This window comes from Hyperolius riggenbachi, chromosome 8 (assembly GCF_040937935.1).
Source record: "Hyperolius riggenbachi isolate aHypRig1 chromosome 8, aHypRig1.pri, whole genome shotgun sequence".
NCBI classification, from domain to species: Eukaryota; Metazoa; Chordata; class Amphibia; order Anura; family Hyperoliidae; genus Hyperolius; species Hyperolius riggenbachi.
This window is the reverse complement of record NC_090653.1, coordinates 72,486,808-72,514,362: the sequence shown is the minus strand read 5'-3', so window position 1 is coordinate 72,514,362 and position 27,555 is coordinate 72,486,808. Positions and strand designations below refer to the sequence as shown.

The following is a 27,555-nucleotide window of genomic DNA, read 5'->3' as shown; positions in this document are numbered from 1 at the left end:
AGACAGAAGAGGGGAAAAAAAAGAAAAGGAAGAGGACAGAACAAAGAAAATCAAACAAAGGTAGATCCTTATATAAGAGTATAAATGATAAAGAGAACTTTCGGCATCACATGACAACATAGTGACCCAATCCAAACAAAAAAATCAGCTTAGACTCATGTCTATGAACACCAACTTATACATCTAAAGGTAGAAAGTCGTGATAGTATTAAATTCCTAAAGGAATCCGAGTGCTTATGATCGATCCAGATGGACCAAGTGGATATGAATTCCACAATAAGAGCAAAGAAACCGGGAGAAACGCACTTGTATTGTATAAAACTTGCAATACTTTACTTCAATATCTTCTTAAAACATGGCAGCAATAACATGGCAGCAAGTGGATATGAATGAACTCTCAGAACCAGCATCAGAAGAGAGGAAATTAAGTCCTCCAAATGCATGAAGTCATCCATGACCTTCACCAAAGTGACCAGAGAGGGGGTAAAAGAGCATTTCCAACCCCTAGCTATAGCTGTTCGGGCCGCAGAGAGAACATGTCTAAACAATACTTTTTTCAGCAGCGATGTGCTCCCAGGGACCATGGAAAGCAAAGCATTCTCAGGGCTGGGAGAAAGGAACAAACAGGACATGTCACTGTAAATACAAAAAAATGTGTTCCAAAAGTCTACAGCCAGCAGGCAAGACCACCAAATATGGTATTGGGACTACACGTCAGCATGACAGCGCCAACAAAGATCAGATACATTGGGGAATATTTTATGTAGAACTAGTGGGCATATATACCAATTATAAAATAGTTTATAACATCTCTCCTGCAGCCTAGTAGAGGTTGAAAATGCATGGGTAAGTAAGAAAGCAGTAGACCATTGCCCTGGGGAAAAGGACTTCCCTAACATTCTCTCCCATTGCAAGCAAAAAGCTGGTAGCGCCTCAGCAGCCCGTATCAAGTAGAGACCAGGTGGGTAGGTTTAGAATAATCGGAACAGAGGGCTTCAAAGTTTGGTGGAAGGGCAGCTGTAACCGCACAACTGTAATTAATTCTGGCAGAAAATGTGAGGAGAAAAGAAAGAAGGGGGGGGGGGGGGAGGGGAGACTGTTGGTAGGCTGGGAGCACAGCAGGTAAAGTAAGTGCAGTCATAGACTCAGTGCAGATTTGTTGCAACTTGCCAGCTCCAGGTGTATAATTTGGGCACCAGCACTCAGCTATTGTTTAGCTTTCAGGTGGCTATTGCAGAAAATCATGTGTTTCACAGGTCAGGCCTGCTTCATCAAGTCAATGGCACTGTCAAAATAGCAAGTGATAGTAGTAAAGCACCTTTAGAGACTTGGAGGCATGTTGCTGTAATAAAGAGGTTTAGTGTTAGAGGATAGGGGTTCATTTTAACAATTAAGGTTAGGCAACAGTAAGAAAAGTATACAGCAGGGGTAAGTTCCTAAGACAGGCTACATCTGATTGACCAGCAGCATGGATGTGCAGAGCCTAATTATAGGCAGGTTACACAACCTGCATTCAAAACAGATGCAACAAAATTGAACATATTGGCTTCCAAAACAGTTTGTGCCCCCTGCTGTATGGAAATGTAAGTTTACTTAAAGGAATACTATGGATACCCAAGTGTTCTAAGATGACAGTGTACAAATAATGTCTATGTGGCTGTGTAAACATTTTCCTACTTTTCATGTTAAATATCAGAGGCAAAAGCTGTAATTTATTGAGGGTAGGATTTAGCTATATTGGGACAAATCAATTGCAGAAGGGGTGTCTGCTTCAATGCACAGCCAGAGTTGCATATCAGACTACAGAAAGCAAATATCAAACATATCAAACTCTGAAAGCAAAACAATATGAAAAGCTGTGACAGTTACATTTCCTCTGCTCTCTTCAGACATGTCAGTGAGAAACACAGGACACAGGATATGCAGCTGTTGGGAGCTCTCTTCTCTGTCACACACAGCGCTACACATAGAGTCAACTGATCAAGTGTGAGGGGAATTTCCCCTCTCCTCATGGCTCAGTCAGCCGTCAGTTTTGGCGTCAGTAAACTTTGAATGTATTTTGCTAACAGTAAACAAAGGAGTTGCTACTAAAATGTATACACCAGTACTTAGCAGCACTTCCCAAACAATTCCTGTGTCAATTGAAAAAAATATGTGAATCGATAGTATTCCTTTAACTTTACTTATGGCTAGCTGCACCCATTTATTATATAAAGTCTGTATTCCTTTTTAATGTGAGTTTAGGGTTTAGTGCATAGTTTGCATCTGTTTTTAATACAATGTGTGTATTTGTTCCTGGGGGACTCTGCACACCTCTGTTGGTAGTCATTTAAGATGCGCCCTGATTAGGAACGCTGCCAGTTCTTCCTAGTAAGGAAAGTATAGTGACGAGAGGAGGTTAGAACTAGGTATTGGGAATGATTTAATGATGGTGAGGGGATGAGAATGTAAGGATTAGATTATCAGCAAGAAGTTTACTGTGGGAAGAAGGTAAATATGGGTTAGGCTTTTGGAAGGAAAAGGGGATCATTAAGGGCCTGAGCCCACTAACGTAGTGATGTCCGCTTCTGTCCACTTTTCAGCATCTGTAACATTGATGTGAAACTGAAAAGCGGCCACAACTGCATCAGTGGGCTCAAGCTCTTCGGGATAGTCAAAGAAGTATCAGAAACCAATGTCACAAATTCAATTCTAGAATATTGGTAATTTCATTCTAGTGATATACCATTATCTTCATGTGGCACTTTAAAGTGTACCTAAGATGGGCAAAGTAAAAGATTTTATACTTACCCGGGCTTCCTCCAGCCCCATGAGCACTGATGCATCCTTCGCAGTCCTCTCGAGTGCCACCGTTTGCTTGGTGTCGGTACCAGTAATCTGGCTCAGTCCCACCAGTCGGCTCTTCTGCGCGAGCGCAGAAGGGCTTACTGATGCAAATGAGCCAGATTATTATATTGTATTCTAATTACTTTTATTGAATGCCGACCATGTAACGCCGATTGCCGTGCATGCGGCCGCAACCCCAGGACTGCTCCATGCATCTCTGCAGGAGACTGTTAGAAGGTGAAACCGCCATCTATTTACTCTGTACAGTGATGCGATCTATGGCAGTGCTGTACTGGGGACAGCCGTGTGACACGGCTGTCCGCCTGGGCGGCAGAGAAGTGATCCACTGTCATTGGCTGAAGCCTATGACAGCTGTTCACGCTGATTGGATGGCAAGGGAAGGGAGGGCGGGTGGGTTAAAAAAAATAATAAAGAAAAGGGAAATTTATTGTAAAAATAAATAAGTATTTGTAAAAATAAATAAATAAACATTGGGGGAGCAATCACAGCCCACCAACAGATAGCTCTGTTGGTGGGCAGAAAAGGGAGGGGGAAATCACTTGTGTGCTGAGTTGTAAAGCCCTGCAGCTAGCCCTTAAAACTGCAGTGGCCGAATTTGTAAAAAATGGCATGGTCACTAGGAGGGGTTTAAGCCCGTGGTCCTTAAGTGGTTAATTTATGAGGAGACCACGCCACAAGTCATTAGTACAAGACATCTACCTTAGGTAAAAGGTAACCTCTAAATTCCACATCTCTTGTAGTTTTTCTGGGAACTCCCAATGGCAGCAGATCAATAAACCGTTGTATTTCATGCACCACAGCCTCTGTAAAAGGCATCTGTTTTCGGTCTTCCACTTTAGGACATCGTTCATGACCAATGACATGCTCAATCTCTTTGTGTACTTTTTCTGCAATACAAATAGTAACCCTTTAACTTTTTAGATTCAAATCTTGAATAAGTCATGTAATAATATAAATCAGCTCTCAGAAATCTTCCAGTTCCACACTTCTTATTCCTAAGACTCAACAAGCAATGTGTGCTCCAATATTTTATTCGTATGTTTGAAGCATTCATTAGTACTCCATATCTATATCTACTGATCTATCAAACTTAAAAATAGACCATCTATCAGAATCCTGTGATTGATCTAAAATGACCGTGGTAATCCGATATTTGCAGAAAAATTCTGCATTCTCTGATTGGTCCAATGCTTCAGAGTTCTTTGATTGGGCTAAAATTACCGAGTTGCGGTAAATCGGATTTCTGGCAAATTTCAATTTCCAACTTCCGTTTCCTGAATTCCAATCAGAATTGCAAATCTTGGATTGGAAATGCGGAATCTGAATGAGCATCCCTATCCAAAGGGACGATGAGGTCGCCTTACTCATAAAGTTATGGTAAATATGAATTTACCTTTTTAAAAAAGACGTTATTTGCGATTCCGCTTAACATGAGCATGTTGTTTGTAAACGTAATGAGGAACAGCAATTTTGAGAAATGTTTGCATCATTTTATGCCGACTAGCGATTAATAACAAAGCATACCATTGTTACTGAAATGTTGACTTATGTTAAGGAGTAGAGTGGGAACAAGTCAGGATTTTTTTTTTCAAAAAGAACAAGCAGTTTCTGAGAGAATCCATTTAAAAAAAAAATTTTAAACTCAGAAAAATTACAATTTAAAAACATTTTTCCTTAGCATTTTTAAAATCAATTTTCAATCAAATCAATCAATTTTCTCAAAGGCTACAAAGTATTTTTTTTTTTTTTTTTTTACTTATGCCAACTATTTTCTCTAACATACGTAGAAATTTTGGTGATACAAGCATGTATGGAGTAGTGTTGGGCGAACAGTGTTCGCCACTGTTCGGGTTCTGCAGAACATCACCCTGTTCGGGTGATGTTCGAGTTCGGCCGAACACCTGACGGTGCTCGGCCAAACCGTTCGGCCATATGGCCGAACTAAGAGCGCATGGCCGAACGTTCCCCGAACGTTCGGCTAGCGCTGTGATTGGCCGAACGGGTCACGTGGTTCGGACCCGAACGCGCTCTGATTGGCCGAACTGTCACGTGGTTCGGGTAAATAAATACCCGAACCACGTCATATCTCCGCCATTTGTCTGTGGGTTTAGCTTTGGGTAGGCAGGCAGGGTAGTTCGCGCTCCAGCCACGCTAGCCAGGGTCCCCCCTGTCATTGTGTCACTGCTGGGAACAGTAGTACACCGCTTGCTCAGCCACACTATATAGCATTCTGTTTACTGCCACTCTGTGTACCTCGCTCAGCCACACTATATAGCATTCTGTTTACTGCCACTCTGTGTCTGCTGGGAATAGTAGTACACCGCTTGCTCAGCCACACTATATAGCATTCTGTTTACTGCCACTCTGTGTACCTCGCTCAGCCACACTATATAGCATTCTGTTTACTGCCACTCTGTGTCTGCTGGGAATAGTGGTACACCGCTCGCTCAGCCACACTATATAGCATTCTGTTCACTGTTCTGTGTCTGCTTGGAATAGTGGTACACCGCTCGCTCAGCCACACTATATAGCATTCTGTTTACTGTTCTGTGTCTGCTGGGAATAGTGGTACACCGCTCGCTCAGCCACACTATATAGCATTCTGTTTACTGTTCTGTGTCTGCTGGGAATAGTGGTACACCGCTCGCTCAGCCACACTATATAGCATTCTGTGCACTGTTCTGTGTCTGCTGGGAATAGTGGTACACCGCTCGCTCAGCCACACTATATAGCATTCTGTTCACTGTTCTGTGTCTGCTGGGAATAGTGGTACACCGCTCGCTCAGCCACACTATATAGCATTCTGTTTACTGTTCTGTGTCTGCTGGGAATAGTGGTACACCGCTCGCTCATCCACACTATATAGCATTCTGTTCACTGTTCTGTGTCTGCTGGGAATAGTGGTACACCGCCCGCTCAGCCACACTATATAGCATTCTGTTCACTGTTCTGTGTCTGCTGGGAATAGTGGTACACCGCTCGCTCAGCCACACTATATAGCATTCTGTTCACTGTTCTGTGTCTGCTGGGAACAGTAGTACACCGCTCGCTCAGCCAGAGTATATAGCATTGTGTTTACTGCCACTCTGTGTACACCGCTCAGCCAGACTATATACCATTGTTTACTGACACTCTGTGTACACCGCTCAGCCAGACTATATACCATTGTTTACTGACACTCTGTGTACACCGCTCAGCCAGACTATATACCATTGTTTACTGCCACTCTGATTCTGCTGGGAACAGTAGTACACCGCTCGCTCAGCCAGACTATATAGCATTGTGTTTACTGCCACTCTGTGTACACCGCTCAGCCAGACTATATACCATTGTTTACTGACACTCTGTGTACACCGCTCAGCCAGACTATATACCATTGTTTACTGAAACTCTGTGTACACCGCTCAGCCAGACTATATACCATTGTTTACTGCCACTCTGATTCTGCTGGGAACAGTAGTACACCGCTCGCTCAGCCAGACTATATACCATTGTTTACTGACACTCTGTGTACACCGCTCAGCCAGACTATATACCATTGTTTACTGCCACTCTGATTCTGCTGGGAACAGTAGTACACCGCTCGCTCAGCCAGACTATATACCATTGTTTACTGACACTCTGTGTACACCGCTCAGCCAGACTATATACCATTGTTTACTGCCACTCTGATTCTGCTGGGAACAGTAGTACACCGCTCGCTCAGCCAGACTATATACCATTGTTTACTGACACTATATAGCAGACTATATAGCATTGTGTGTACACCGCTCAGCCAGACTATATACCATTGTTTACTGACACTCTGTGTACACCGCTCAGCCAGACTATATACCATTGTTTACTGCCACTCTGATTCTGCTGGGAACAGTAGTACACCGCTCGCTCAGCCAGACTATATACCATTGTTTACTGACACTCTGTGTACACCGCTCAGCCAGACTATATACCATTGTTTACTGCCACTCTGATTCTGCTGGGAACAGTAGTACACCGCTCGCTCAGCCAGACTATATACCATTGTTTACTGACACTCTGTGTACACCGCTCAGCCAGACTATATACCATTGTTTACTGCCACTCTGATTCTGCTGGGAACAGTAGTACACCGCTCGCTCAGCCAGACTATATAGCATTGTGTTTACTGCCACTCTGTGTACACCGCTCAGCCACACTATATAGCATTGCGTACTCTGCCAGTCAGTGTGTATATTGCTGGGATCAGTAATACTCCACTCACCGTCAACCACTATATGAGCTCAACATGAGTTCCCCAGAGACCTCCGCTGTGAGCAGCACTCCCAACAACAGCAACAGCCAACGCCCCACGCAAGCTATAACATCCACCCCAGCAGCCAGTGGTCAGCAGCAGCCCTCCCCGGAGGAGAACGTTGTGTCCATCAGTCCGTCGCCAGAGCGATTAATGAGGGCTGCCATTGAGGAGATGATGGGGCCTGATGTGGAGGAGGAGGTCTGGCTCAGGCCAGCATCCCAAGTTAATGTTGAGGACGATGAGGGGTCTGTGTCTGGGGATGTTGGGGTGGCAGAGGTGGTGGGTGGGTCAGACTCAGGAGAAGAGTTGTATGATGAGGATGATGATCGGGACCATCTGTATGTGCCTCAGAGTCCGACCCCGGAAAACATGTTGTATCGTGTGTTTAGGTACTAAAATCTGCGTTCCCTCCCAGTAGTGTTGGGCGAACAGTGTTTGCCACTGTTCGGGTTCTGCAGAACATCACCCTGTTCGGGGTGACTATATAGCAGACTATATAGCATTGTGTTTAATGCCACTCTGTGTACACGGCTCAGCCACACTATATAGCATTGTGTTTACTTCCACTCTGTGTCTGCTGGGAACAGTAGTACACCGCTCACCCGCCACTGTATAGCATTGTGCTCTGTGTCACTGCTGACAATAGTGGTACACCGCTCACCCACCACTGTATAGCATTTCTGTACTGCCACTGTACTGCTGCCAGTCAGCGTGTACTTTAAGGATAAGTGAAATGAGGAAGAAATCCGGTGAAAGAGGGAGGGGCAAGGGAAGAGGTGTTTCCCCTGACGGTTCACGTACAGGCCACAGGGGAGCACCCAAGAAAACCCACTCAATACTGCCCATGTTGTCCAGGACAACAACCCTCACAGATCCAAAAGAACAGGACCAGATAATTACTTGGATGACCTCTCAAGCGTCCAGCAGTGGGTTAAGCAGCACCAGCACATCACGCACGAGGTCCGAGTCCTCAGCCAGTTAAAGTCTGGGCTTTCTTTGAAGACTGCACTGAGGATGTTACCATGGCGATTTGCAAGGTGTGCAAGACCCGCCTGAGCAGGGGGAAAAGTATTAACAACCTCTCCACCACCAGCATGAGCCGCCACATTCTATCCAAACATCCCACTCTGTGGGCAAACGCGGCAGGACAGGGTACCACCAGCAACACTGCCTCCCTTGGGTTCACCAGACTCACCACCAGACCCGCCTCAGCAGCAGCAGTAGCCCAGCCATTGCGTGGTTCACAACATTCACAAACATCAGACGATGCTGACACTGTCACTTTCCGGACTAGTGCTCTTGAGGTCTCCCAGTGTTCATCAAACACAACAACCAACAGCCCTTCGGTGTGCAGCGCTACGGTTGAGTTGTCTGTCTCTGAGATGTTTGAGCACAAGAGGAAATTGCCAGCAAATGACCCCCGGGCCGTGGCAGTAACAGCCAGCCAGCATAGCCAAGCTTCTGGCCTGCGAAATGCTGCCATATCGAGTGGTGGAGACAAACAGCTTCAAGGGCATGATGTCAGTGGCCATCCCACGTTACGTTGTTCCCAGCCGCTACCACTTTGCGCGCTCTGCAGTGCCTGAGTTGCATGAGCACGTGGTCAGCTAAATAACCCGAAGCTTGAAGAATGCCGTTGCCTGCAAGGTTCACCTCACCACTGACACCTGGACGAGTGCGTTCGGCCAGGGTCGATACATCTCCCTTACCGCGCACTGGGTGAACCTTGTGGAGCCTGGCAGCGATTCCTCACCTGCTACGGCGCGGGTGTTGCCCACGCCGCAAACAGCTGGATAACAACAGCAGCACCTACCTCTCTGACTCCTTCTCCTCCAACGCATCTCAAAGCTGTACCTCATCCGGAAATGCTAACCCAGCACCAGCAGCAGTAGGATCGTGGAAGCAGTGCAGCACAGCTGTTGGCATGCGTCAGCAAGCGTTGCTGAAGCTGATCTGCCTTGGGGATAAGCAGCACACAGGGGAGGAAATTTGGAGGGGAATAAAGGAACAGACGGATTTGTGGCTGGCACCGCTGGACCTGAAACCGGGCATGAAGCTAGACACCTGGCACGAACTGGCAATGTACGCAATAGAGGTGCTGGCTTGCCCGGCAGCCAGCGTTATGTCGGAACGCTGTTTCAGTGCTGCCGGAGGCATCATCACAGATCGGCGTATCCGCCTCTCCACAGAAAATGCAGACCGTCTGACTCAAATTAAAATGAATCAATCCTGGATTGGAAACGACTACGCAACACTCCTGGACCCCAACCAAGTAACATGACCGATGAACATCTGGGATGGTTTAGCGTTTCCGGTCCCTGTTTATTGAACCTCTCATCTGTATTACATTTATGACTGCATGGCGGCAAAAAGCATTGCTGCTATATCCGCACGCTTTTTGTCCTCATGCAAGGCCTGGGTTGTTGTGTCTCACAAAGCGTGGCCTTCTCCTCCTGCGCCTCCTCCTGTTCCATCACGTGTGCTGCTGCTGCTGCTGCTGCTGGGTTAGCGTTGCCGCGTGGTCCCTGTTTATTGAACCTCTTATCTTTATTACATTTATGACTACATGGCGGTACAAAGCATGCTATCCGCACGCTTTTTGTCCTCATGCAAGGCCTGGGTTGTTGTGTCTCACAAAGCGTGGCCTTCTCCTCCTGCGCCTCCTCCTGTTCCATCACGTGTGCTGCTGCTGCTGCTGCTGCTGCTGGGTTACCGTTGCCGGTCCCTGTTTATGGAACCTCTTATCTTTATTACATTTATGACTACATGGCGGTACAAAGCATGCTATCCGCACGCTTTTTGTCCTCATGCAAGGCCTGGGTTGTTGTGTCTCACAAAGCGTGGCCTTCTCCTCCTGCGCCTCCTCCTGTTCCATCACGTGTGCTGCTGCTGCTGCTGCTGCTGGGTTAGCGTTGCCGCGTGGTCCCTGTTTATTGAACCTCTTATCTTTATTACATTTATGACTACATGGCGGTACAAAGCATGCTCTCCGCACGCTTTTTGTCCTCATGCAAGGCCTGGGTTGTTGTGTCTCACAAAGCGTGGCCTTCTCCTCCTGCGCCTCCTCCTGTTCCATCACGTGTGCTGCTGCTGGGTTAGCGTTGCCGCGTGGTCCCTGTTTATTGAACCACTTATCTTTATTACATTTATGACTGCATGGTGGTACAAAGCATGCTATCCGCACGCTTCTTGTCCTCATGCAAGGCCTGGGTTGTTGTGTCTCAAAGCGTGGCCTTCTCCTCCTGCGCCACCCTCCTCCTGTTCCATCACGTGTGCTGCTGCTGGGTTAGCATTACCGGTCCCTTTTCCTGGAACCTCTTATATGTATTACATTTATGACTGCATGCCGACAAAAAGCATGTTACCTGTGCAAAGAAAACAGACATTTCCCGCATTTAAAAGACAGTTTTCCCTTTGAAACTTTAAAATCGATTTTCTCAAAAACTATAAGCTCTTTTTGCTAAATTTTTTTTTCCTCTTGTACCCACTCCCAAGGTGCACATACCCTGTAAATTTGGGGTATGTAGCATGTAAGGAGGCTTTACAAAGCACAAAAGTTCGGGTCCCCATTGACTTCCATTATGTTCGGAGTTCGGGTCGAACACCCGAACATCGCGGACATGTTCGGCCTGTTCGGCCCGAACCCGAACATCTAGATGTTCGCCCAACACTAGTATGGAGGCTTTGCCATTAACTGCTAAATTCGGCTCAAAATTATGCAATTTCACAAAATTACAAATGGATTACATAACATCAATTAAATGTCCACATTGTAATTATGTATGGCAGTAATTGCGGAAATTTACGTTAACATTTTAGGTAATCGTAGTTAGAGGATTACCTAACGTTTAATAAGTATACTGACACTGCTCATTGTCATTGTGGTCAACCCCCCCCTGTTCCCCGTCCCCATAGCACAAGCGCCTCCTAGACGTTCCTCCAAGAGGCGCAGGGCTATTATGGAGGGCACAAGTGAAGTTTTTGATTTGCGTCTTGAAAGAAAGTGCTTGTGAATGAGTGCTTCCTTTCTCTGTGCTCTTGCAGTTTGGAACTTGTGCCTGCACAGTTCCAGTTCACGCTCCATTGCTTAAATAGGAACTGTCGCAAAAATCTTAAAATTTAAAACACATGTAAATAAGAATTTCTTCCAGAGTAAAATGAGCCAGAAATTACTTTTCTCCTATGTTGCTGTCACTTACAGTAAGTAGTAGAAATCTGACATTACCAACAGATTTTGGGCTAGCCCATTTTCTCATAGGGGGTTTCTCAGGGTTTTATTTATTTTTAAAAACACTTAGTGAATGGCGGTTGCTCTGTCCAACTGCCAAAATAGTGTGCAGTGAGCAGGGAGGCTGGCCAGCATCTTTGTGTTTATTTTTTTAAAAAGACATTCCCTGAAAATGATTAAGGCCATGGTGAGAATCCCCCATGAAGAGATGGACTAGCCCAAAACCTGTCGGTAATGTTAGATTTCTACTACCTACTGTAAATGACAGCAACATGGAAGAAAAGTAATTTATGGCTCATTTTACTCTGGAAGAAACCTACTTCTTATTTGTATGTGTTTTAAATTTTAAGATTTTTGCGACAGTTCCTCTTTAAGGGAGCTTTCTGGTTTTCCTATTTGACAGTTGTATTCCGTTGTTGGGGCCCGACAATAACAAGCACTGCCAGGATACTTCATAAACAGTAATGAGCTTCAGTTATTTTTTTTTTAAATACCAGTTGAGGGGCACTTTAAAGAGAAACTCCAACCTAGAATTGAACTTTATCCCAATCAGTAGCTGATACACCCCTTTTACATGAGAAATATAATGATTTTCACAAACAGACCATCAGGGGGCGCAGTATGACTGATTTTGTGCTGAAACCCCTCCCACAAGAAGCTCTGAGTACCGCGGTACTCTGGCCAAACTGACACAATGTTACAATGTTCACAGACAGGAATTAGCTGTTTACAGCTGTCTCTAACAGCCAAAACAGCTAGGAGCAGCTATATAACCTGCCCACAGTAACAATGTCACCATGTAATACATGTCAGAATGTGAATCTGGGAGAGGAAAGATTTTACACTGAGCAAACACTGACTAAATCATTTATACATAATTATGGTAAAAAATGAAGCACTTTTTTTACTACATTATTTTCACTGGAGTTCCACTTTAAGGGTAAAGGTTATTTTTGCTTGGCCACTTGAAGAACAAATGTTCATGTCTTTGGAAGTTACTTTTCTTTAAAATTCCCTAAAAATGTTATGAAAAAGGCTTTGAAGTGGCAGTAATGCCCATCCCTAGGTCAACAGCCCCCACTCCCCACTCCCCATATAAGGTTCAGTTGATACAACTAGATAGCAAAGATAAGTATGTGGTAGATCAGGAAAATGTCAGTCCATCTTTACTATAATCATCCAAACAGCTTATGTGTTTAGACCCTGTGTGGGTTCTTATTCTTAATCATGTTGGAAATTTAACACTGCAAACAAAAATGTGTCCTAAGATGCCAACAGCTAATCTAATACCCTTGGTATTCTAAAACCCATACTAATCACAAAGAGGGAATACGACAAAATGAAAAGCTGTATTGAATAAAGTACAAAGAATGATAATACAGCTAGGTCAATTGTAGTCCTAAGTAGGGAGGTAACAGTCCGTAGAGAACTATTGATTAGTATAATAAACTGGCATCTTAGAGATAGTTTAATCCATCTAGCTCAGTTGTAGGGATGGTTGAAAATGCCCATTTCCGATTCTGTGGAAATTCCAATTTCTGCAAATGCCACTTCTTCTGTTACTTCCATTTCTGATTTTCCGTTTTTCAATTTTCGTTTCTCCAATTTTCCAAATTTGGAAAAATGGAAAGTCTTGTGATTGGTCTAAAATTGCCATGGTGATCCAATTTTTGCTGAAAAATTCTGTGTTCTCTGATCGGTCTAATGCTTCTCAGTTCTGTGATTGTGATAAAATTGCCAGGTTGCGATAAATCGGATTTCCACGGAATTCCGAAATTTCCATTTTCGGATTTCCGAATTCCGATCAGAAATTACAATCCAACACACCTCACTCAAAACCTTTTTTTGAGAATCTCTTCCCGTTCTTTCCATGTCATGAAATAGAAAGACGCTAGTCTAAATCTACAGTCTAAGAAAGGTGAGAAACCTCATTAGCAAATAAACCTCATGCTCACTTCTATTTCAAAACATACAAATTACTTTACAAGAAAATGAGATGATTAGAACTTGAATCATTTGGATTGTGATATCATACGCACCAAGTACCTCTGGGTATTTCATCAAAAGAAGAACTGCATAGGTCAACGTTGAGCCTGTTGTCTCCACACCAGCCATGAATATCTGTATTGTACTGTTCACCAAATTTTCAAGGTTGAATTCATTTTTTGTGTTACTTTTAACCTACAGACAAAATATGCAAATGAGCACATGGTTGAGAATGATGTTAAAGCTTTCAAGAAAAATGATTGATGAAAATGGATTGGATATACTATAGCCGAACATAGAGGTTCTACGCACAGAGCCAGGCATCATCTGCAGGGGTCTACAGGGTCAAGCTTCATCTGAAGCCCCTAGTCTTATTTCTGTTCCGGGTCCTGGGATGTTAGTTAAGGAAGTCGACACTCAGGTATCCTCTAGCTTAGAGAGGTGGGGGGGGGTGGGTTAATTTGGGGGAAGTGCTGAGGCTTTTCCTGCAAGAGGCATCGGTGGTACAGCGAACCAGTATAGCTGAGTTATGGTCGTGGTGGTGGGGATGTTAGAGGTTAGTTACAGGACAGGAAATTGAGTAATTAGGCATAGGTGTAGGGTTAGTGTAAGGTGTATGTAGGAGAGGTTAGTGTTAAAGACAGAGAAGGTGGGGGTTAGTGTTAGCATGCACAGAGGAGGGTTTGTGTGAGAGGTTGGATAGGGAAGGTGATTGTAGTATATGGTTAACATTACTGATATTACACTATTGGTATTACCCGGCAACCAAATTTCCCAGTGCCCTATTTGCAATTACACACCCAGGATGTCTACTGTAAATTTACCTGGGTACTTCTGCGCAGTATAGGTGACTAAGCATAAGAATGCATTCTTCTGTGAACTAAGACCCCGGCTTTTAACTTAGCTGTAGGGATAACAGTTGTGCCTGGATGAGTGAATCTGTGAATGCATTTGTTTGAACATTTGCATGCATGAGTGCGAGGGGTTAATAGATTTTTTACTGTAAATCAGGTGATACTTATTCTTGCAGTTTACATTTAAAATGGTAGCTGGCCCCGAGAGACGTGTTCTCTGTCAATGGGGCTTTGGTTATGATGGTCTTTAGGTTTTTAATGTAGTCCATGCCAAAAGATTCCAGAGAAGTTGGCAGTAAGAGAACATGCTCAATTCTAGACCCAAAGGGGAGCTTGTGGACCTGCCATTATGGGAGGAATTTGGGCTCATTGAGCAGCTGCATAGTAATTATGTAAATAAGGATAAATCCTCAGAAAACATGATGATTTTTCTAGATATTTATCATTAATGGTGTACCCTGAAATATTGGGGGAGGCTCAGTGGTGTCTCTAGGGGCGGGCGCAGAGGGCGGGGCACTCCGGGTGTCATCATGGGAAGGGGGTGACACCCGGGCATAAGTCCAGTGACGGCAGGGAAATGTAGTGAGGACGCAGGGAGGGGGGACCAACTCCATTCCTTCTTCCCTCACCACTCGACAAAATAGAGGGTCCTTTGCAGCGTGCACGGGCAGCTTTATACGTCTCTATCACCCGACCGGCTGCTCCTGATGTACCCTACATATTGAATCAGTGCAGTCAAAAATTAAAGTACACCGTCCATCCACCAGCCAGCTGCTCTCACTACTTCCTGTTCTCTGCATGTCTCGTGATTACACGGGACGTGCAATGAGAGAAGGCAAGAGAGCGGTTGGCTTGTGATGAGGATGGACGGTGTACTCTTCATTCCTGCCTGCACTGATTCAACAGGGAGGGAACATCAGGAGCAGCCGAGCAGGTGATAGAAACAAATCAAGCCGCAAGATGTGCCCTGCAAATGGGGGAGGTCAGTAGTGAGGGAGAATAACTTGTTCTTCTTGTGAGTGCGCGGGGAGGGGGGAGAAGGGAGTCCTGACACTGAAAGCTGATGCAGCTGAGCTGATCAAACTCTCCCACTGCCACAGTAGCTGTTCCATGCCGCCCAAAGTTCAGCAAGGATGCACATATACAGCACACATTAGTTATCATCAATACACATGGTTAACGGCGAGTGCTGAACTATTTATGACTCACTGGGGCTCTTAGTGCAGCCTTATGGATCCCCCTCCCCCACAATGATGCTTTTCCTGAGCAACAGGCTAAGTGCAGGGGAAAAACATATAGAAGCCACAATGCAGGGAGATGGAGTTTCGGATGTTTGGTACTTATAGCTGCAGCCCCTGACTATCCCTTCAACTTTTATTGCGCCTCCATCCTGACTTCTCAACCCTCTACCCTGACTGACCCTTTCCTCATCCTCAGCAGGCTGCAGCCAGTCACCTCTCTGCCAGTCTTTCCCCTCACCTTCAGCAGGTTACTGAAATTTCTCTTCCACTCTCACCTCCTCTACTTCCACCTCCTTCTGCCACCCTCTACTTCTCTGCTGTCACCCTCCCCTGCTCCCACCTTTCTGCCACCCTTTCCTTGCTTGATGACCCCCTCTCTGCCACCTGTCACCTTTCTGCCATCCTCCCTTTCCCTCTGGACCCCTCTCTGCCACCCTCCCCTTCTGTCAACCTTATACCACCCTCCCCTGCCCTGCTGGCACCCAGGGCCGGATTTGTACTTTCCAGTGCCCTAGGCCTGCTGTCAGGGGAGAGTTCAAATTACAACTTCAAATTAGACACAGATGAGGGGGAATTACACAGACTCTCTAAAAACATACAAGGTGGATTTTTCTATGTTTTCCTTCTGTCCTTTGCAAGAGTTCAGCTCCACTTTAAAGCATCTGAATGATATTTATTTATATTTAGTGAAAAATCTATGTATCTCTTTTGAATGCTGAATGTACATATGGTGGTGTGCTCTAACATATTGACAGTATACAGGAACAAAGTCTGAAGAAGGCTTATTTGCAGAAAGATTACTTTTTTTTTCTTTTAAGCCAATAAGTGGTATCATCCTGATTCAAAACTCTCTGCTTTCACTGATGGCTAAGATGGTACAATGCCCTACTGCTACAAGAAAGCAGAAGGATGCCAAACCATACACACTAGCATAGAGGTAGTAACAGCTCAGGTGACAGTGACAGTTTAGCAATGAAAGGAAAGCAAACAGCATTTTTAATCCTGCAGTTCTCATAGATGGTAGGAACTAAAGGACAGAAAATGAGTCAGGAAAGAGTTAACTGAGACCACTGCTGGCTGGGAAGAAAAAAAAACCTAAAGCCATAAATGTAGGTAGACTAGAGATAAGAAAGCTTAATTTACAGCTGCTGGGGTCAGTGTCACAGCTGTTATAAAAGCTAAGGTGAAAAAACTAGCAGAGCTCACTGATTTCTGTGAATGCCTGCATTAAAACTCAGCGGGAACTTAGTTCTATCTGCTTTGTAATGTAAATCCCTGGTATTTTTCACATCAACTTGTATGTCCATGATACAGAGGAATGGATTATCAGGTGAGGTGACAGCAGATGTTGATTATCATAACACACCAGGAATTGTGAGAGAGAGACTTGCTGGAATTGGGGAACTCTATAATTCAGCTATAAGTGCAGAGCAGGGTGCTGGCTGGCTGCTCTGCAGGACAAGATGAGGTGATTAACTTTGACATATGACCTCTTCTCTCTCCAAGTAATGCCGCCCTTCTTCTCTTATCTGATTTTATTGCCCTAGCTCATGGCCTTTTGTGGGCTTCCCAAAAATCCAGCCCTGCTGACACCTATCTGCCACCCTCCCCTGCCCTGCTGACACCTATCTGCCACCCTCCCCTCATGTTACCTCTATACCACCCTCCCCTGCTTGTCACCTCTCTACCAACCACCCCTCTCTGCCAACCTCCCCTCCTATCACCTCAATCAGAGGCGCTCCTAGAGACCAGCTGACCAGCGAATTGCCTAGAGCGCCAGATTTATGGCAGGCGCTTTGAGGGAAGAAAAAGTTTATTTTTCCTGTCCTTAGAGACTGAAAAATTAGGGAACGAAGATAAAAAGTTCTAACGAAAGTCTTTTCTGCTCAGCCTCAAATAAGGAATCTACAAACCTTTTGTCTACAACACTTTGTATGGCATTCCCTAATGTTAGTGTTATCTCCAGATCTAGAGTGTCTGTGTGACTGCTGGAGGCTCCCGCCCCTCCCTGTGCCAAAGAGGAAAAGTAAACACAGCAGAAGAGCATGTCTGTTGGAGCCTTGGAGGAGGTAATAACAAGGCATGCAAGACATGCCAGGAGTGCAGAGCTCCAGCTAGAGAAAATCAATCCCCAGACAGTTACGTTACTGGGCACTGACTTTGCAGCACTAGGGACATTTGTATTTCCTCACCAGACCCTATTACCTGAATGTGATGGCTTCCAGACTGATAAGGTACCGTGTGAATAGCAGGACTACTAGCTAAATGAAAAGCTTTAGTCACTGATTGAGCACACAAAAGGTTAAATTCTGGCTGCAGCTCAGGGGGGGGGGAGGGGGAAGCACAGCGGGACAGCAGGTCATCAGGATGTGAATAGAGTGACTTGCTGTATAAGATGCTGATCAGGCTGCCTATTCTTTGACCAAATCATAGACTGCAGTGCACACTGGGGAACTACAGGTACCAGCATGTCCTACTGTGATTATGTATGTGTCATGTATGGAATTATAGATCATCTTCACAAAGAAATGCTGGTAATTGTAGATCTCCCAGTGGTTTATAAGGTTCTTACAAAGGTACAATAATGGATAATTGTTCATATACAAGTGATAATTAAGTTTTTTTTTATAGCACTGACATCTGCAGCACTTTACAGAGTACATAGTCATGTTACTGACTGTCCTCAGAGGAGCTCACAATCTAATCCCACCACAGACATAGTCTAATGTCCTACCATATTATTATTATATATTTATATAGCACTGACATCTCCTGCAGCACATTACAGAGTACATAGTCATATCACTGACTGTCCTCAGAGGAGCTCTCAATCTAATCCTACCATAGCCATAGTCTAATGTCCTACCATATTATGTATTTATATAGCAGTGACATCTTCTGCAGCACATTACAGAGTACATAGTCATGTCACTGACTGTCCTCAGAGGAGCTCACAGTGTAATCCTACCATAGCCATAGTCTAATGTCCTACCATATTATGTATTTATATAGCAGTGACATCTTCTGCAGCACATTACAGAGTACATAGTCATGTCACTGACTGTCCTCAGAGGAGCTCACAGTGTAATCCTACCATAGCCATAGTCTAATGTCCTACCATATTATGTATTTATATAGCAGTGACATCTTCTGCAGCACATTACAGAGTACATAGTCATGTCACTGACTGTCCTCAGAGGAGCTCACAGTGTAATCCTACCATAGCCATAGTTAATGTCCTACCATATTATTATTATGTATTTATATAGCACTGACTTCTTCTGCAGCACATTACAGAGTACACAGTCCTGCCCCTGACTGTCCTCAGGGGATCTCACAATCTAATCCTACCATAGTCATAGTCTAATGTCCTACCATATTATTATTATACTGTATATTTATATGGCACTGATATCTTCTGCAGCACATCAGAGAGTACATAGTCATGCCACTGACTGTCCTCAGAGGAGCTCACACTCTAATCCTACCATAGTCATAGTGTAATGTCCTACCATATTATTATTATTATTATTATTATTATTATTATTATTATTATTATTATTATTATTATTATTATTATTATTATTATGTATTTATATAGCACTGACATATTCTGCAGCACTTTACAGAGTACATAGTCATGTCACAGACTGTCCTCAGAGAAGCTCACACTCTAATCCTACCATAGTCATAGTCTAATGTCCTAGTATATTATTATTATGTATTTATATAGCACTGACATCTTCCATAGCACATTACAGAGTACATAGCCATGTCACTGACTGTCCTCAGAGGAGCCAACACTCTAATCCTGCCATAGTCATAGTTTAATGTCCTACTATATTATTATTATTATTATTATTAATTTATATAGCAGTGACATCTTCTGCAGCACATTACACAGTACATAGTCATGTCACTGACTGTCCTCAGAGGAGCTCACAATCTAATCCCACCATAGTTAAAGTCTAATATTCTCAATATAGGATTGTTTTGGGGGAAACCAGTTGACTTGTTAGTGTGTTTTAGGGATGTTGGGGAATATGAAGTGCCTAAATGAATTCCTGGGGAAGATAGTAACTCCATGCAGATTTTGCCCTAACCAATGTTCAAACCTAGGACTCAGCCCGTGGGGTCTGTGGCATGCAGAGCAGGGCGGCAGCTGTATTACGATTATTTTCCAGTGAAAGGCAGCCGCATCACGATTATTTTCATAGGGAGGGGCACACAAGGGGAAGGATGGGGGAGCGTGTCGGGGCACCATGGGGGGGGGGGGGGCACCACAGGTTTTCTCGCCTGGAGTGCCAAGATGGCTAGAAGTGCCCCTGACCTCAATGCCTACCTCCCCAGCTTACCCCTCTCTACTACCCTCCCCTCCTGTCACCTATCTGCCATCCTTCCCTGCTGTCACCTATCTGCCACCTTTTACTCCCCTTCTGTCACCTCTCTGCTGATGGGTGCATCCAGTTAATTGGGCATGCTAACTAACTGTGCATAGTCATCTCACTGACTTTCCTCAGAGGAGCTCACGGTCTAATCCTACCATTGTTATAGCCTAATGTCCTACCATATTTTATTATGTATTTATATAAGCACTGACATCTTCTGCAGCACTTTACATGGTACATAGTCATGTCACTCACTGTCCTCAGAGGAGCTCACACTCTAATCCTACCATAGTCATAGTCTAATGTCCTACCAACCAACCATATTATTATGTATTTATATAGAACTGACATCTCCTGCAGCACTTTATAGAATACATAGTCATGTCACTGACTATCCTCCAGGGAGCTCACAATCTAATCCTATCATAGTCATAGTCTAATGTCCTACTATATTATTATGTATTAATATAACACTGACACTTTCTGCAGCACTTTACCAAGTACATAGTCATGTCACTGACTGTCCTCAGAGGAGCTCACAGTGTAATCTGTTCTGCCATATTATTATTATGTATTTATATAGCAGTGACATCTTCTGCAGCACTGTACAGAGTACATAGTCATGTAATGGACTGTCCTCAGATGAGTAAAAAATTATATATTGTATGTTGCATCGACCTCTAGATAAATTTGAAATTGGAGGACTGGTATACCCCTAATTCCTACTGTAAAACATCCAAATAAGACTCATACTGCAAAGGATCAAAATGACAATATATGTGAATGGAAACTGCCCTGGACCTCGCACAGTGCAGCGAGAAAGCACACTAGCCCATGGCCACTGCATAGTGTAACCAGCACTGCTTCAGAACAAGAACACACTATTAAATTACACTTTCGCATCAAATGATAATGGTAACCTAGTCTTTAACTTTCACACTAACCCTTCTATTCTCAACACCTAACACTAACCCCATCGTCGCTACACCAAACACTAACGTCACTGCCTCAACAGCTCACTGTCACAGAGCCCCTAGTGGTTGGAACGCAAATTGCCTTACAATCGCTTTCAGCACACAGACCATGCAAACTGTGGTCGCAATCGGTGCACAGAAATCAACGGAATTTGGGCAGCAGCCCGACTAGAAGGGAGCCTGTGGGTTATGGTAATTACAACTTAAACACTATTTCAGGGTATAACTGCCACCACCTCTGTTACCATGGGACAGATGAGCCCACTGACTGTCTGAGCCTAGATCTACAAATAAAAACGGTTAAACACACTCTATTCTGTCTAGCTAGAATCAGTACAAGAGTAGCGTCTCTTCAGAGACCCGGGTTCAGTTTCTGTATGGCTGAAAATAGGGTAGCTGGAACAACAACTGACGATAGCGTCGGTTTATTGAAAGCAATATAAATAATTAATATATACAGACAATCATTAAAATCAACAATTATTGAGACATTAATAGCGCAGTATGAAAAGAAAAGGATAAAATACTTAGGTTCATGAGAAGATGTCCTTTTGTGGGAAAATTGTAAAGTTCAGTTTCAGTTTCAGCAAAGTCTTTGGTTTCAGCTCAGTTCAAAGTCCAAACAAAATGGCTACCACTTGTTCCTCAAAGTGGCAGCAGCTCTCACGAAGGTGGAAAATGGAGGAACTAACACTAACCTCACTGCCCCTACACCTAACACTAACCTTACTGTCCCTACAACTAACACTAACATCACTGCCCCTACACCTAGCACTAACTTCACTGCCCCTACACCTAACACTAACCTCACTGCCCCTACACTTAACACTAGCCTCACTGCCCTTACACCCAACACTAACCTCACTGCCCTTACACCCAACACTAACCTCACTGCCCCTACACCTAACACTAGCCTCACTGTCCCTTCACCTATCACAAACCTCACTGGCCCTACAGCTAACACTAACCTAACTGCCACTACACCTAACAATAACCTCACTGTCCTTACACCCAGCCCTTATCTCACTGTTCCTAGACATAACACTAATCTCACTGTTCCTACACCTAACACTAATCTCACTGTTACTAGACCTACCTCACTATCCCTACTCCTATCACTATTCACTAACCTCACTGCCCCTACACCTAACACTAACCTCACTGCCTCTACACCTAACACCACACCACAACAATAAATACTAAGCTTCCTGCCCCTACACTTAAAACTAAACTCAATACTGCTACGCTTACCAATGTATGGTCTAACCATACAATTTCACTGCTACTTACCAATTGTCATACCATTGTACCACCACTGGCAGAGTTTCCCCGAATCTAAATACAGTGCAACATAGCCACAATTAACATTGCAGACTATGGTACTGCCAAGAGCGACATGTGCAGGCTGCATCCAAATTAATTGCTTTTATCCATTTGGTGCCACAAGATCTCATTTTCCTGTAATTTATTTGGTACATTTAAAACCAGAACAGCTAGGAATGATATAGTGGACTTAAAAAAGCCCAGCAGGTCCCCTACGGAAAAGCCACACAAAGTAGAAATCTGACTTCCTAAAACAGAAGGGATCTGCCAATATTCAGCTTCACATGAACATCAAATAATTCCCATAATTCATCCCATCAGGACGATACAGCATTATGCCAATCATTCCTTTATGTCCCTAAAAAGCATACTTACTTGTTACTTACTTATTTGCACCTAGGATTTTTTTTTTCGTACAGTGTCAATGGGACTTGTGTTACAGTACTTTTTAATGTGTTTTGACTACTTGCATGTTCATAGCCTGGAAGTGATTACCAATAGCCTTCTGTACCTTCTCCATCTTGATGAGGAAAACATCTACATAATCTCTAGGATTATTTGGGTCCAGGGTTTTCCTGCTCTTCTCCACCTTCTCCCTCGCGTAACTCATAAGCTCCTCCATGTTGGAGGTCATCTTTTGATGATATCCAGGGATAAAGGGCATGATTCCTGGAAACATTTCTGTCAGCTGAAGGAAAAAAAATAAGATATTTCTCTGCTCTGGCAAAGTTAAATCATGTGGCTGTTAATGTGTAAACTTAACTACAGGCACAATAATCTGTCATAAAATGCCTTAAAGGATACCCAAAGTGACATGTGACATGATGACATAGACGTGTATATATAGTGCCTAGTACACAAATAACTATGCTGTGTTCCTTTTTTTCTTTCTCTGACTGAAAGAGTTAAATATCAGGTATGTAAGTGGCTGACTCAGTCCTGACTCAGACAGGAAGTGACTACAGTGTGACCCTCACTGATAAGAAATTTCCCTTTTTATCTCTTTCTTGCTCTCAGAAGCCATTTTCTGCTAGAAAAGTGTTTTATAGTTGGAATTTCTTATCCATGCGGGTCACACTGTAGTCACTTCCTGTCTGAGTCAGGACTGAGCCAGCCACTTTCATGCCTGATATTTAACTATTTCAGACAGAGGAAGAAAAAAAAAGGAACACAGCCTAGTTATTTGTGTGCTAGGCACTGTACATACACATGTCTATATCATCATGTCACATGTCACTTCGGGTATCCTTTAAACTCTGATCTTTAGAGCAGCCATCAGGAGTATCCTGGTTTCCAAAAGAAGAAAATACATTTTCATCTGTGTGGAAATCATAGTTTTGCTTGGATGTGTCATAAAGTGACATTCTTTCCCATGAGGTACCTTATTTTTGCTTAATTTTTTTTAACAACCTTTCAGTACAAAGCAAAAAGTTAATGTAGACGAACTGTCACTAATTAACCTAAGTTTGAAACTGGGTTTTTTTTTACTAAATTTCACCTAATTAAACAGCCATCACCAGTGGGATAGAAGCACTGTGTTCTCTTTTAGTGGGATTGGGAGCTCTTCTGATGCCAGCTAGCCAAGTATGTTACCCTCTAATCAGCACCTATTCAGTAAGGAGATCTTTGAGCAAGACTCCCTAACACTGCCACTGCCTACTGAGTGCGCTCTAGTGGCTGCCTCACAAGCGCTTTGAGTCCGACAGGAGAAAAGCGCTATACAAAAACATGAATTATTTTTAATAAGGGTTGAGAGTTTATGCTGCAATCTTATTGCCTTAAATTTCAGTGATAAGCACCCCACCATCGCTAATGTGTACAGGGTCTTCTGAGACCCCTTACACATTTGCCCAAAGTGTGTAAAAGGGAGCATCAGGGAACAAGAGGAGGAAAAAAGTATTAAAGGACAACCAAGGTGACATGTGACATGATGAGATAGACATGTGAATGTACCAAGCACACAAGTTACTAGGCTGTGTTCCTTCATTTTAGTTCTCTGCCTGAAAGAGTTTACATCAGGTATACAAGTGACAGTTTCTGTATGGATTGGGACAGAGTCGGACTGGGTCAGACTATAACATAACCCTCACTGATAAGTAATAAGCCATAAAACACTTTCCTGTCAGTAAACGGCTCTTGAGAGCAGGAAAAAGATAAAAAGGGTCAATAATTCATAGATTTGAGCTCTGGCATACTTCAATGAAGGTGCTCAGTGACACCTTCATTGAAGAGACAATGAAACAGTATAAACTTAAAAACTAGATTTAAATAGAAAATACAACTGTGGGATATCTAAAAAAAAGTCATTTTTAGGAGAAGGAGGATAGATACAATTGTTTTTCTCATCAGTTTATTTTCCCCTTGGATGTCATTTAAAATATAGCACCACTCAATTAGAGTATAAAAAAGGTAATCATTTTTATTCAACTACAACAACAAACACCACAATTCACAATTAAAAAAAAAAAACGATAAGATTTTTGAAAAAAAAAATGAGTTGACATGTTCCATGAGCTTCCCTTAATATACACACCAAATTTTTGAAAAAAAAATTTCAAAACTGGTTTGGTCAACTTTGCTCAACCCTACTTCAGATAGAGCTGTGTTTACTCAGAAAACACTGACTTGGACATGAGATAAAGGTTTACACAGGGCCTGATTCACGTAAATCATGCAAAATTGCGGCACATGGCACATTACCCGTTCTTACCCCAGTATATTGCCCAATACAAGTGTTACCCAGGCAGGGGGAGTTGTGTTGAATGTGAAACTTGTTCTATGTAACAGATATAAGTTTCGAAAATACTGCTGTGCCCTGTATGAGCATGTCCATTTACCGGCGCTACGTGAATAAAGCCCATAGTTATAATGAACAAGGCATCCAGTAAACTGCAGTAGCAGTACCCACAACACTGTCAAGGTTACCCTTGTTAGTTTTGTCTTCTACAGTTACAGTATACCGTATATAAAATACTTTTTCAGCACGTAGCAATTGAAAAAGTACCAAAAAGCAGACAAAAAAAGTACTATGAAGATCAGTTATTTGGGCAACACGGTGGCGTAGTGGTTAGCACTCTCCCCTTGAAGTGCTATATGCTTGGTTCGAATCCCAGCTAGGTCAACATCTGCAATTAGTTTGTATGTTCTTATCATATATGTGTTGGTTTCCCCCGGGTACTCTGGTTTCTTCCCAAAAACATACAGATAAGTTAATTGACTTCCCCCAAATTGGCCCTAGACTACGGTACTTACACTACATGATCCATTCATGGATATAAGACTATGGTAGGGATTAGATAAGATTGTGAGCCCCTCTGGGGGACAATTAGGGACAAGGCAGTATACAGTGCTGCGAAAGATGTCAGTGCTATATAAATACTAAATAAAAATTAAATTTGCTATATATTTTCCTCATTTACCCTTTGCTCGTTGGTGGCACATTTTGTAAAAAATACATCCTTTAAATACAATACAGCTGTTAATAAAATCTTAGTGCTGTGTTTGTTGGTACTTACCTGTCCCCAAATTGAGCAGACAATAAAGAAGCACTCGTACATACAATTGAGCATATTAAGGTGTTCCACATCATCATAGTTATGGCGATTTCCAAAAATAATGCTATGAATGACGTTGCTGGAAACCGTGTTGAACATGAGTCGGGGATCAAAGTATGACTCTGAGTGAAGGGAGAAAAAATGTATTGATTTAATTTCACAGTGGAAATTTGGTTTGCAAGCATAAGTTGTTCCAGAAACATGCTTGTAAGTCAAAGCACTCCTATATCAATTATTGTTGACTCCGATGATTTTGGCAGCACGGTGGCGTAGAGGTCTTGCCTTGCAGCGCTGGGTCCCTGGTTAGGATCCCAGCCAGGGCACTATCTGTACGGATATTTGTATGTTCTCTGTGTGGGTTTTCTCCAGGCACTCCGGTTTCCTTCCAAATCCCCCAAAAATACAGATAAGTTAATTGGCTTCCCTCTAAAATTGGCCCTTGACTAAGATACATACACTACCTGATATATAATTAGACATATGACTATGGTAGGGATTCGATTGTAAGCCCTTCTGAGGGACAATTAACTGACTAGACAATATATTCTGTACAGTGCTGTCGGAGCTATAAAAATGCTAAATAATAGTAATGATTTGATCTGCAATCCAAAAACATTTACAGATAATATTTCATACAAAGTACTGTATTAAAGAAAACCTGTAACATCAATAAATTCCCCTGGGGGGTACTCACCTTGGTAGGGGAAGCCTCAGGGTCCCAATGAGGCTTTCCATGCCATCCTCCGTCCCTCGGGGGTCTCGCTGCAGCCCTCCGAACAGCAGCAATGTAAATATTTACTTTCCCGGCTCCAGCGCAGGCGCTGTGGCGGCTCTCAGATCCAAAATAGGCGGAAATACCCGATCGCCGTCGGGTCTGCTCTACTACGCCGGCACAAGTCTCTGGCGCCGGCACAGTAGAGAGGACCCAACTGAGATCGGGTATTTTTGTCTACTTCTGACCCGAAATCCGCAACAGCGCCCCCGCTGGAGCCTGGAAAGGTAAATATTGAACAGGCTGTCGGATTTGTCGCGCCGCTGTTTGGAGGGCTGCAGCGAAACCCCCGTGGGACAGAGGATGGTGTAGGAAGCCTCATTGGGACCCTAAGGCGTCCCCCTCCCAAGGTGAGTATGCCCCAGGGGAACTTTTTGATGCTACAGTGTCTCTTTAAGTAAAAATAAATACAGTAAATCAAATTAACGTCCATTTTGCTTTTGAAAAGAAATGTGGCTGGTGGAGACAAGAGGATGAGGGATATTGTGTAGGAAGTCTTTCATTATGACAAACAGAATCTTTGCTATCTGTTGGCTCACCCCATTTTTTTTGTGTGTGTTTGGCTTTATCAAGAAACGTATCCAATGATATCTTGCTTTTGCCTACTTTTGAAGATGTCATGGAAATATGAACAGTCACTACACTCAGGTAAATAATGTATAATCAGCGCAGAATCCAAAAACAGGAGACGAGTCTTCAACAAAGAATAACAGCAGGCAAATCTCCACCACAATAAATATTGGGGTCATGGCACAGCTCTGCAATCATGGATACCCAGAAAAAGGAAAGAGGCTTACCAGCTGGTGACAACAACATTATAAGGTTGTATCAACGATTTGGTAGGACATCAGGAAGACAAACAGCGCATGTCTGTAGCATTTAACGTCATCTACAATGCTACAGACAAGCGCTGTTTGTCTATCCTATGAGGAGGACTATGTTTTTTCCTCTCTGTATATTCTCAATGCAGGCCATTCATCCACTATGCGGTTCTGTACTCTCGGACATTGGATTCCACTTGATATTTATGTGGCTTTGTCTAGAGAATGTTTTCACTTATTTGCCTCCTATTCTGTGCACGTTCTGGTTTTATATATGCCAGTATATATTGCATA

General features: G+C 43.4%; 1 protein-coding gene across 1 annotated transcript in view; it reads right to left on the bottom strand.

The window, feature by feature from the left end:
• LOC137528911 (cytochrome P450 2B4-like) overlaps positions 1-27,555 on the bottom strand; it is a 51,631-nt gene that overhangs the window by 5,855 nt on the left and 18,221 nt on the right. The window contains exons 4-7 of the mRNA XM_068250675.1: positions 25,630-25,790; positions 22,626-22,802; positions 13,388-13,529; positions 3,547-3,734 (exon numbers count right to left, since the gene is read on the bottom strand). Of these exons, the coding sequence (XP_068106776.1) occupies positions 3,547-3,734; positions 13,388-13,529; positions 22,626-22,802; positions 25,630-25,790 (668 nt within the window). The remainder of the gene's footprint in view (positions 1-3,546; positions 3,735-13,387; positions 13,530-22,625; positions 22,803-25,629; positions 25,791-27,555) is intronic.